The sequence below is a fragment of the Myotis nattereri genome (assembly GCF_964212035.1).
Source record: "Myotis nattereri genome assembly, chromosome: 13".
Taxonomy (NCBI): Eukaryota; Metazoa; Chordata; class Mammalia; order Chiroptera; family Vespertilionidae; genus Myotis; species Myotis nattereri.
The window spans coordinates 44,360,228-44,373,091 of record NC_138088.1 but is presented as its reverse complement, the minus strand read 5'-3'; the positions used below and the strand labels follow the sequence as shown (position 1 = coordinate 44,373,091).

Here is a 12,864-nt window from a genome sequence, read left to right as displayed (position 1 = left end):
CACTTCTGCTGCTGCCACTGCTGGCAGCGCAAGCCGCAGCCGGCCCTGGTTACCTGCGCCTTGGGCTGGCCCTGGGCTGCTGGGCAGCCGCCATCTGAGGCTTGCCTGAGCCTCAGTTAGTGGGGGGTGCAGGAGGACCTGAGGCCTCCGGTGGGGCTGAGGGGACTGGGTGCTGCCATCTTGTGAAGGCGTGGTAGTCAATTAGCATATTCCCTCTTTATTATATAGGATAAAATGGGGGGAGGGGAACCAGGTATATAATTATATAATGTACATTTTTCAAAGTTAATACTATTTTTTAAATAACATTTAAAAATAGTCTATTGATTTTTATTTTTAAAATGTTTTTATTGCTTTTTAGAGAGAGAGGAAGGGAGAGGGAGAGATAGAGATATCAATGATGAGAGAATCATCTATCAGCTGCCTCCTGCACACCCCCTACTGAGGATCAAGCCCGTAACCAGGGCATGTGCCCTGACTTGGCATCAACTAGCAACCTCTTAGTTCCTGGGTTGACTCTCAACTGCTGAGCCAGTTGGGTTAAGGTAATACTGTTAAATAAAAAAGAAAATATGTAGCACATAATCCTATTTTATTTTTTAAAAAGATGGTACTCTCGCCCAGCCATCATGGCTCAGTGGTTGAGTATCGACCCATGCACCAGTTCAATTCAGGTTGGGGCACATGCCCTGTTTGCAGGCTCTATCCCCAGTGTGTGTGTGTGTCGGGGGGGGGGGGGGGCAACATAGAGATATTTCTATCTCTTTCCTCCCTCTCCCTTCCTCTCTCTGAAATCAATAAAAACATATTTTAAAAAAAGAAAGAAAAAGAAAAAATAAGTATGGTACTCTTTATATATTTATATACATGTGGAGAAAGTTATAGAAAGATTCAAACCAGTCTGTTAACATTATTTACCTAAGGAAAGAGTAGCACTGAGAAAGATAGAGGAGAATCCATTAACTTTTCTTTTAGACACCTCTTTATTGTTTATCTTCTTAAAATAAGCATGCTTTACATTTAAAAAATAAACCAAACAAAAAAAAAAGAAAAAGAAAAAGAAACCAAACCAGGCCCTAGGTGGTGTGGCTCAGATGCTAGGAGAGTCATCCTGTACAATGAAAAAGGAACCAAACCAAACCAAACCTCTAAGAGCACCCACCAAACTCTTAACTCCCGCCCGGCAAAGCACAAAGAAATTAGAGTCCCAAGAAACCTCTCTTCTCTCCTCACTTGCAAAACCTGAATCAATTAGCATGATAAGTAATCAATAATCCTATTTCTCTTCTACAAGGAAACGGATGGCTGGGAAAAACTTTCCAGTATCACCAGCTCATTGCCTAAAGCCTGACCAGCAGGAAATGAAGTCTTATGGTCATCCAAAAAGCCTGGTCTCTTACCTATGAGTGCATAGGACAGGAACTTGTTGACAGAGGTGAGTGCCAGTCCAGTGATAGGCCCAGTGGTATCTTCAGAGCGAATCACTTCCAGAAATGGACGAAGGAATACATTGGGCTCAATTTCTGAGAGTTCTGCAAGAAAAGAAAGAGGAATGAACAGGTGCCATCTAACAAAAAGCTAAACTCTAGAAAAAGGTCCTTCTTATTTGTGTCATGAGGCTCGAGTTCTTAGTCGCCAGGGCAACATTATCATGGTTTTGAAATTAAAAATAAAATGGTCATATAGAGTTTATGTTATGTATCTATTTCCACAATGTTTAATTCCTTAATATCATCAAATATTGCTGGGTCAATTTCCATGTCTATCCTCCCTATTGACGAGGTAAACCTCATCTTGGATACAGCCAATATGGTCAAAGAAATCCTGGGGTGAGCTGCTGTTTTTGTCTTTCGCTGTTATGATCACTCACTTTTCTTAGAGATAAAGAATGTATAAGCACATCTTAGGAAGATGGGGGGAAACCTTGAGGTTTACAGAACCTTGCTAAAACAAACAAACAAATATACATACATGCATGCATACATACATACATACATACATACATCTAACAAGAACAAAGGTTATACAGTTCCTACCCATGGAGGCAGTTTGTAATTTTGGATGGTCCTAACCTCTCTCCAGCCTTCTTTCTGCCTACAGCAAGCAGAGGGCTAACTGCCCTGAGATGAAGGGGAAATTCATAATCTTTATTTTATAGATGAGAAAAACAAGGCTCAGATAAAATAGATGATTGGCGCCCCCAAATTATACAGCTAATACGAAGCAGAGCTGGGATTTGAATCCAGTCAATAGAGTATATGGTTGTAAAACCATTACATTTATTCTACCTAATTACCAGCATATACTCCTGTAAATTGAAGGTCTAAGAAGTTATACTACACTGGACTTGCTCCCTACCCTACTTTGCCCAGGGTTTAATTTGTTTTTCTAGAATATGCTGTGCTTTCATCAGTCAAAGATCAGCTCCCTGAAAGACTTCCTAAATAGGCCAGAAAGGTTTAGGGACAACATCAAGGTTGTTCACCTTTAGAGACAAAAGAAAGCTAGGCTTCCTAAACACCTTCATTTTCATGCAAATGCAGGAGCTTCTTCCCACTCAATTCCTACCACCACCACCCAGTGGGTAAACACTCCCTGGGCCGGCTGCTCCCCAGATTAGTGCTTTAATTAATTGGCAGATTGAGTAGCATTTTCCAAGTTTGTCTGTTCAGTGATCACATCAGCTGTATAAAACCTGCTTCTCATCCCCCACTACCCCCACCTAGAGCTGTACAATTCGCAGAAGAAAAACTTTTGTGTGTGTGAGGTGGTAGAGTGTTGAGATGCAAGGAATAGAAATATCTGGAAAAACTGAAAAATATAAAACATTTTTTCTTATCTTAATAATCTTAACATTTTAAATACTTTTGAAAAAGCACATTAAAAGATTTAAAGTAATCTAGAGTTGCTGCTTTAGGAACACAACTGTATTATATATGATTTGGTCTGTCATTTAAAATATATTTGGCCTAATTTGAAATATAAAAGTCTAAATGGGAAAAAACCTTTGAGAGGTGGGACAGGGTACATTTCTTCTGAGCTTTCATACAATTGCTATTATTATATTGCTTCATGTCTTCGTTCATAGTGAAAGACCAGGGCAATTTTATAGCCATGATTTGATACTTTCAGAGCAATGTGTATTCTGCCTCTTTAAAAAAAAGTTTTTAATTTTGTAAAACTGTCTCTTTGGGTATAGAGAGTTCAACAAATTCTAACACACACATAGATCCCTGTAACCACTGTGGCAATCAGGATATTGAACAGTTTCAACACCCAGAAAACTCCTGTTATCCCTTTGTAGTCAGTCACACCCTTTCCCCAAACCCCTAACCTTTGTCAACCACTGACCTTTCTCCATCACCATAGTTTTATCAGGAAGTTCATATAAATGGGATCATACAGTATGCAACCCTTTGAGACTTGTTTCTTTCATTCAGCATGATGCCTTTGAGACTTGTCTAAATTGTTGCACAGACCACCAGAGCTGCTATAAACATTTGTGTACAGATTTTTATGTGAAGAACACTGGTATCTCAATGTGGTTTAAATTTGCCTTTCTCTAATAGCTAGTGACATCAAACATGTTTTTTTGTGTGCTTATTTGCCATCCATGTATCTTTTTTGATGATGTGTCTGTTCATATCTTTTGCCCATTTTTAAATTGAATTGTTTGTTTCATTACTGTTGAGTTTAGAGACTTTTGTCTATTCGGGATAATGCAAGTCCTTTATTGGCAATACAATTATTTACAAATATTCCTCCCAGTCATCTTTTTAATCTCTTAACAGTCAGCATCTCTCACAGAACAGACATTTTTACTTTTGATGTAGTCCAGTGTATCAACTTTTTTGTGTGTGTGCATTTGGTATCTAAGTACTCTGCCCAATCCTAGGTCACAGAGATTTTTCTGTTTCTTCTAAAAGGTATACAGATTTGCCCTAACTAAGGGGTTCTCAACTTGTGAGTCGCCACCCCTTTGGGGGTCGAACTACCCTTTCACAGGGGTCGCCTAAGACCATCGGAAAACACATATATAATTACATATTGTTTTTGTGATTAATCACTATGCTTTATTATGTTCAATTTGTAACAATGAAAATACATCCTGCATATCAGATATTTACATTACAATTCATAATAGTAGCAAAATTACAGTTATGAAGTAGCAACGAAAATAATTTTATGGTTGGGGGTCACCACAACATGAGGAACTGTATTAAAGGGTCGTGGCATTAGGAAGGTTGAGAACCACTGCTCTAACCGGTTTGGCTCAGTGGATAGAGTGTCGGCCTGCGGACTGAAGGGTCCCAGGTTCGATTCCGGTCGGGGCATGTACGTTGGTTGCGGGCACGTCCCCAGTGGGGGGCATGCAGGAGGCAGCTGATTGATCTCTCTCATCGATGTTTCTAACTCTCTATCCCTCTCCCTTCTTCTCTATAAAAAATCTATAAAATATTTTAAAAAAATAAAATATATCTAAAAAAAAGGTATACAGATTTGTTTTTCATTTACATTTATGATTTACTTTGTGTTAATTTTTATATAATGTGTGAGGTTTAGATAGAAGGGTTTTTGTGTGCATATGGATGTGCAATTGTTCCAACACCATTTATTGAAAAGAATTATCCTTTCTCAATTGAGTTGTCTATGCCTTTGTCCAAAATCAGTTGGCTATATTTGTGTGAGTCTACAGACAGTCCTTGGGTTACATCGCCATCTCTCATTTATTTATATATAAAAAAATTCTATCATTTTGACGTATGTACATATGTACTTTATGTTTTTTATTATTTATTTACCACAAGTAAAGGTCAGGAATTGTTATCTTTCGTTTACATTTTTTTTTTACTGTTTCACTTCATTACTGCTGTGTATGTGCTCCATGTGAGTGACGTAGGTGCTTATGCAGGTGGGTTCCAACTTACGGCGAAAATCGCGTTACGTCACACCTCACACCGTAGGAACAGATCTCTGATGTAACCCAAGGACCTACTGTATTCTGGGTTCTCTATTCTGTTCCATTAATCTTTGTGTCTAACTCTCTGACACTACCACACTGTCTTGATTACTATAGCTGTATTCTAATTCTTAAAATCAGGTAATATAATTCCTCCAATTTTATTCCTCTTTTTTCAATACCATTTTCAGTATTCCTTGGCCTTTCCATTCCACTTAAAATTTTTTATTGATTTGAGTGTAGGTTGTTCCATTTATTTATGCATCCATTGGTTGATTCTTTTATGTGCTCAACCTTGGCATATTGGGATGACACTCTAACCAACTGTGCTGCTTGGCCAGGGCTTTCCACTTCAATTTTAAGATAAACTTGTCTACATTTACAAAAAATATTGCTGGGCACTTGAGAGGAATTGCATCAAGTCTATAGATCAGTTTGGAGAGGAATGATAACTTTAGTATGTTGTGACTACCAATCCATGCATGGTATCTCTCCATTTATTTAGATCCTGATTTCTTTGATCAATGTATTATAGTTTTCAGCATACAGGTTCTGTATATGTTGTGTTAGATTTATACCTAAGTATTTAATTTTATTGGGCGTGTTTGTAAATGGTATTATATTTTAATTTCAGTTCCAGTTGTTCATTGTTAGTATACAAAAATAGATTGACTTTTGTGTACTGACCTTACTAAACTCACTAGTTCTAGCTTTTTTTTTTTTGTAGATTCCTTGTGGTTTTCTATATAGATAATTATGTTACCTGCAAGTAGTGACAGTTTTATTTCTTCCTTTCCAATCTGCATGTCTTCTATTTCCTTTTTTTGTTTCAATGTACTGGCTAGGAATTCCAAGACTCTAAAAGTAGACATCTTGCCTTATTTCCAATTTTAGGGTAAATGCATTTAGTGTTTCACTGCACAGAATGATATTAGCCATAAGTTTTTTGTAGATGTTATCAATAATGAATGTTATATTTTGTCAAGTGTCTTTTCTTCATCAATTAATAAGATCATGTGGTTTTTCTTTTTTAGAATGTTAATTTGGTACATTTTCGGACAGAGAATCAGCCTTGGATTCCCAGGATAAATTTCACTTAGTTTTGATATATTATTATTTTTATACTAGAGGCCCAGTGTACGAAATTGTGCACGGGTGGGGTCCCTCGGCCTGGCTGGTGACCAGGGCTGATGGAGGCCGTCTCACCCAGTCCCAATTGGGGCTGGGCCGATCAGGGCCTGCCAGCCAGGGGGAGGGACAAGAGGAGGGACCGCAGGAGGTTGGCCAGCCACGGGAGGTTGGCTATGGGAGTGCACTGACAACCAGGGGGCAGCTCCTGCATTGGGCGTCTGCCCCCTGGTGGTCAGTGCACATCAAAGTGACTGGTCAACCGGTCATTCTGGTCCTTCGGTCATAATGGTCGCTTAGGCTTTTATATATATATATATATTGCTAGGTTTGTTTTGCTAATCTGCTTCTTTTTTAATACATTTTTTTATTGATTTCAGAGAGGAAGGGAGAGGGAGAGATAGAAACATCAATGGTAAGAGAAAATCACTGATCGACTGCCTCCTGCACACCCCCTACAGGGGATCAAGCCTGCAACCCAGGCATGTGCCCTGGCCTCCTGGTTCACATGTTGATACTCAACCACTGAACTACACCAGCCGGGCTAATCTACTTCTTAAGATGAAAGAGCTCAATATGGCATTGAGAGGTTTGGAGGGGACAGGAGTAATACCATACAGAGTCTTGGAGAAAGTCCCATGGAGAACTCTCTAGAGGTTCTGGGTGTGATCCTCATACAGTATACAATCTAGCAAATGGACAAGGGATCATTAGTCTCTTTCCTACCAATAGCCAGGCATATGATACCCAAGCTTATCTGTCAAATTAGGTAGACAGAATCTGTGACTGCCAAAATACATTAATTTTAGGACTTCCATTCTATGAGTCAATGCTTTATAGAAAACTAGAAGGGGTGGACTTTTTAATGAGCTTACCAGGAACCTTCACTATCACCCTCACTCCCCCACCCCTCCAAAAAAAGAGAATCATGTATATGAAATTAACTTTCCAGAGAGAATTTGATGTACGCAGAATTGGAGTTTTGCTCTCTAGGTTCAACTGCTGATTGCCAGGAATATCAGAGAAGCTCTCACAAAAGCAACTCCTGCAGATTTTGGTGGTGGAGGGACATAGTAGGGGAGGTTGTGCTCTGAGCAGGACACCACTGGTAAGAACATTTCTAATTTATAAACACATAATTTTTAAAAACCCTAAAATTTCTTTTTTTTAAAAAAATTTTTTTTATATGTATTTTATTGAGTTTTTACAGAGAGGAAGGGAGAGAGATAGAGAGTTAGAAACATCGATGAGAGAGAAACATCGATCAGCTGCCTCCTGCACATCTCCTACTGGGGATGTGCCTGCAACCCAGGTACATGCCCTTGACCGGAATCGAACCTGGGACCTTTCAGTCCGCAGGCTGACGCTCTATCCACTGAGCCAAACCGGTTTCGGCAAAAACCCTAAAATTTCTATTCATTATCTGGTAAGATGTTTGGATGGCCTTCTAGAATAGTACTTCTCAAACTGTCTGTGGTGAAGGGCCAGTTGTTGTTTTTTCCTTTATGCAATCCATTGCAGACCTGTAGTTTTATAAACTACAATAAAATGAATTGCTAGAAAACAAAAATTAAAAAACAAAGACATACTACAAACACCACTTTTTTATTATTAGAATCAATATACATAAAGTTATTCTGTCAAGATGTTATAAAAATTTCTAAGTGCTTTCTCTCAGTTCCTATATATATATATATATATCTATCTATCCCACTGTGTACCAAGCAGCAGTAGTTTGTGAACCTGATATGGTTTACAAATTATACTTCGAGTAATAGTGCTCTACAAAAATAAGCCCTAATTTTCAAGAAGTCATGCCAGAAAAATCCTCCAAATCCCAGGATTATTATAGTTAAAATAGGCACTAAAAATAATTTATAAAGAAGGTAATTATGATTTAGGAGATTCAGTAAATTTTTTTCAAATATATTTTTATTAATTTTAGAGAGAGGAAGGGAGAGGGATAGACAGATAGAAACATTGATTGCCTGCCTCCTGCACACCCCCTACTGGGGATCAAGCCCGCAACCAGGGCATGTGCCCGGACTGGGAATCGAACTGTGGTCTCCTGGTTCATGGGCCAGCTGAGCAGGAGGTTAAGTAATTTGTACAATTCCACAAAGTCAGTTAGTGTTGGAACTAGGACTAGAAAGTTGAGAGCACTCAATAAAAACATGAGCTTTAAGTAGGGTTCAAATCCCAGTTCTGCAATGTCATGGCTGTGTGAGAGATACTTAACTTTTCTAAGTCTGTATTTTATCACCTGTAAAATGGGTGTTAGAGAATTTTTAAAAATTACATTTAAAAATAAAGAACAACAACCCTAGCTGGTTTTGCTCAGTGGTTAGAGTGTTGGCCCATGGACTAAAAGTTCTCAGGTTCAATTCTGGTCAAGGGCAAGTACTTCGGTTGCAGGCTTGATCCCAGGCCTGGTCAGGGTGCATGTGGGAGGCAACCAATCGATGTGTCTCTCTCATATCAATGTTTCTCTCTGTCTCTACCCCCACTTCCATTCTCTCTAAAAATCAATGGAAAAAATATCCTTGAGTGAGAATTAACAAAAATAAATAAGTAAATAAATAAATAACAACAGCTAACATTTATTGAGCATAGACTATATATGCCAGGTACTGCACTCAGCAATTATATTCATGATCTCATTTGATGCATGTGAAACATGTGGTACAAGTACATGGGATAAATTAAATGTGCAATAAATATAACTAAGATATTATTATTCTAGTTTTTTAACTCTAGAATCCCAGTCCCATTTTCTTAATAGTGCAAGGTACTCTAAGTTTGGTTTAAGATTTAAGTAAATATCTAAAACTTCAAAGGTGAGCCTTCTACCTTTGATTATTAAATCTTAAAGGGATACAAGTTAAGGATGTTATTTATATATGGTACAATTTGAAATAGCTTCTAATTTATTTCACTCCCCATTTTTATTGAATTTATTGGGGTGACACTAGTTAACAAAATTATACAGGTGTCAAGTGCACAATTCTACAACACATCATCTGTACATTGTAGTGTGTATCATCACCACATGAAATAGCTCTTTTAATTTCTGAGGGTTTCAGCTTTATCCAAGGTATATATACAAGTTGTCAGAGAAAGGAATAGGCTTCCTTTTTAAAATGAATGATTTAAATGTTCACCCTCCTTTTAGAAGAGAGATAATTAGCAGCTACCATTATTGCCTTGTGCCATAATACGTGCTACACAGTTTATATACCTTCTCTGTTCATAATTACTCCCATTTTGAAAATGAAAGTGAGACTTAGAAAGGTTAAGTAGATGTACCCAAAAGATTATATAACTAGCAAGTGGTGAATATAGGAATCAAATCCAGATTCATCTGCCCAGTGGGTGTGGCTCAGTTGGTTGAGTGTCAGCCCATGTACCAAAAGGTCACCAGTTCGATTCCCAATTAGGACACATGCCTGGGTTTCAGGCTTGATCCCAGGAAGGGGGCGTGCAGGATGCAGCCTCTCTTATCCATGTTTCTATCTCTCTCTTTCTTTCCCGTCCTCTCTTTCTAAAATCAATAATACATTTAAAAAAAAATCCAGATTTATCTGATCCCAAAATCTGTTTTCCTAGCCATTCAACTCTATTCCTTCCTATGAAGTCAGAACAGATAAGTTTCTGATTTCTATCTCCTGACTCAGCCTGCCTGGGGCTGAGATTCAATTGTCTTGATCTTCTTCAGAAGCCTGAGCAGAGCTGCTTGAGTTCTTCTGTGGAAAAGTGCCATAATGCTGCTCATAGTAAGGAGGCTGAGTAATTTCACAACCAAGGAGACATCTGACACCCCTGTCAAGCAGCCAAACTCCCACCCTGGAAGGCTGTCAAGCTCAAGGCACAAATAGTCCAGTACACAGAGAGTGCAGATCAGGTAGAGGGGTGCTCTGAAGGTGACTGGTTCATGTTCTAAGATGGAAAGAAAAAAAAGGAATGGTACAAAAAAGGGTAAACTAACTCCCCAATGGAGAAAGAATACTTGGGATACTTTTACTACTAGGCCATTTAACACACACACACACACACACACACACACACCTGCTTCTAAAATCAAATCCAGGTCTAAAATTTTGGCTAGTGAGTGCCAAATAAGAACAATTACAACAAGAATTATTAAACCGTTTCTGGAGAAGCCCATAGGCCACTTCAACACAAAGCAAAGTAAAAACCCTTTGGAGATGTCTTGGTGGTGTTCTGCTCAACACCAATGAGCAGGGAACTCAACTCCCTATATTTTTACCACATTAAAACAGAGAAGTCCCTTAAGTCTCCTGTCTTCTCAAATGATAAGGTGACCTGTACATAAGGGGATGAATCGTGACACTGTTGTCTCTTCACATCAGAGCTGTCACCCTCTCCAATAACCTGTCAGAGGCCTCACAACATGGCATCAAACACTGCCCTTAGACAAAAAGGAACACTCTCTTCTTAGCCTACAGGGGGGCAGTCACCATCCTTCCAGGAGGCTTGTGTTGTCCAGCCTGCAGCAGCCCTTTCTCATCTGGCTAGCATTGGCCTGGCACATTCCTGAGCCAAAATGCACACATAAGCTGCTTTCCCTGGTAGCGAGGCTCTTCACTCCTGAGTGATTCTCTATCAAGGGTGGTTGGGCATTCTCAATTGCATTATGCTGACAAGGAAAAAGGTCTGTGGTATATTATTTCAACACATTTGGCTCCAGAAATGCCTGTCTCGACCCTTTCGCCCTGAGAGCCTACTTCTCCATTCTTGCTTTCTAGAAGGTCATCAACCTGCTTCCATCTTAGCTCTTCATCCTGCAAATATTAGCTCATATTCCTGGAGACAGAATATCATCATTCACAAGGTGTCGTGTATAACAGACTAATAAATCAGAGCATGATAAAAACAGAATCCTAGTTCATTTACCCCTCTTGACATTTCTGTATCCAGAGATATAGGACAAAATTATTTGAACTTTTTGGTTTTTGGCTTTTCTGTCTATGCCTGCAAATTCCATTTTAGGAAAAAAGTGTTAGGTCCTCATGTTTTCCTTTTCTGACTATGCTATACCCAGGAATATTTCTTATAAAAGTAAAAGTAAGATTGAGAACTATCTGCAAATGGAATTTCTGAGATACTGTAAGTTTAGTAGAAAGGAGCTGTGCACTTTTTGGTCACTAGGGGACATCAAGAGTAGTGGTCCAAAGGATGAGCAAAACTAAACATTGGTGAAGCCAGAGCCTCTGGAATAGCGGTTCTCAACCTGTGGGTCACAACCCCTTTGGCAGTCGAATGACCCTTTCACAGGGGTCGCCTAAGACCATCCTGCATATCAGATATTTACATTACAATTCATAACAGTAGCAACATTACAGTTATGAAGTAGCAATGAAAATAATTTTATGGTTGGGTCACAACATGAGGAACTGTATTTAAAGGGCCAGAAGGTTGAGAACCACTGCTCTTTATTTCCAGACCTTGAATGGTTAGTCAGGTGAGGACTTAGAATTGATCTCAGGAATTGACTTGAGAGAAGACTGACAAAGGGCAGCTTTTGAAGAAATGTTATCACATAGTGGAGGGTTAAGGGTCAAACCCAAACAAGCCTTTGCAACCCCGCCTTATATAATAGGAGAAATTAAATAAATTAAATAAAGAAATGCACTGGGCCAGTTTCCTCATCCATAAGGATTTCCTGAGGAAAATAATGGTGGTGGTGGTAGTTTAATTAAATTATTTAAGGCTTCTTTAGATCCCGAAAACTTATTCTGAATGCAAAAACAGTTTGGGAGTAAATGTACATGAATGCAGACAGTATGTTACAAAGGTAACCTGGGGAGAAAGCAACCAATAGTTTGTTTGTCTAAACTCTTGACAGTGGACCTCTTTTTCCAGCTACCACCAAACAGTTTCCCAGATCTGTTTTCTTTTCTCAAACACATGCTTAGTTTCTTAAGGTGCCTATAGAGAGAGAAGGGGGAGAGATTATATTTGATATTATGACCCTTTAAAAAACAAACTATGGCAATGGCTTAATTACTATTGCATTGAGGCACAAAGGGGGTCCATCGGCCCACCTAGGGCCAGCAGTAGAAGATAATGGTACCAGCCACCTTACACTAAGAAAGACAAATTACTTCTAATGCTTGATCCTTTAAAAACTCTTTAAAATGAAGTATTCATTTTTCAGATGGATCTATCTCTTCAAAACCAACCCAACCTGCTTTTTATGCATACAAAAAATTTAACTCTCTCTCTGATTAAACATGAACAATTCCTGTACTTACACAACTTGGGGTTTTATTGAAAGTCTGAAAAAAAGTGATCAGAATCACAATTTGACTTTTCCCCCTAAATTGTCCTTGATAAGCAATTTATAGAAAGGTCATGTGGTCCCAACCTGAGCCAGAGATGACAAAAGAACTCTTCTTCCCTAGATAGCTGGCCCAAAAATGTTCAAGATGACCAAGAAAGAAAAGGGTATTTGGCATTTATATGTTTTCTGGCTCAAACACTTTCTCAGGACCTTGGCCACCTTTCTGTGCCTACACGGGTCCACCTCTCCTTAGGGAGAGGATAGGAAGATTTCTTTTTTCAGGATTGAAATCCCTTATAGCATGTATAGTCAATAGCAGGCTGCTTTCAGTAAATCTCTGCTCCGAAAATCACTTTTGCCATCTCCTTCTTGTTGAGTAGGGCCACCCTGGTCTGCCTGAAGTCAGATTTATCATTCACTTTCAGAATATAAGAGACACACTTAAAGGTAGCATACGTATGGGAAAATTAGT

General features: G+C 38.9%; 1 protein-coding gene across 1 annotated transcript in view; it reads right to left on the bottom strand.

The window, feature by feature from the left end:
• Positions 1-12,864, bottom strand: part of GBF1 (golgi brefeldin A resistant guanine nucleotide exchange factor 1) — a 125,572-nt gene that overhangs the window by 34,546 nt on the left and 78,162 nt on the right. The window contains exon 4 of the mRNA XM_081104623.1: positions 1,401-1,532. Within this exon, the coding sequence (XP_080960749.1) occupies positions 1,401-1,532 (132 nt within the window). The remainder of the gene's footprint in view (positions 1-1,400; positions 1,533-12,864) is intronic.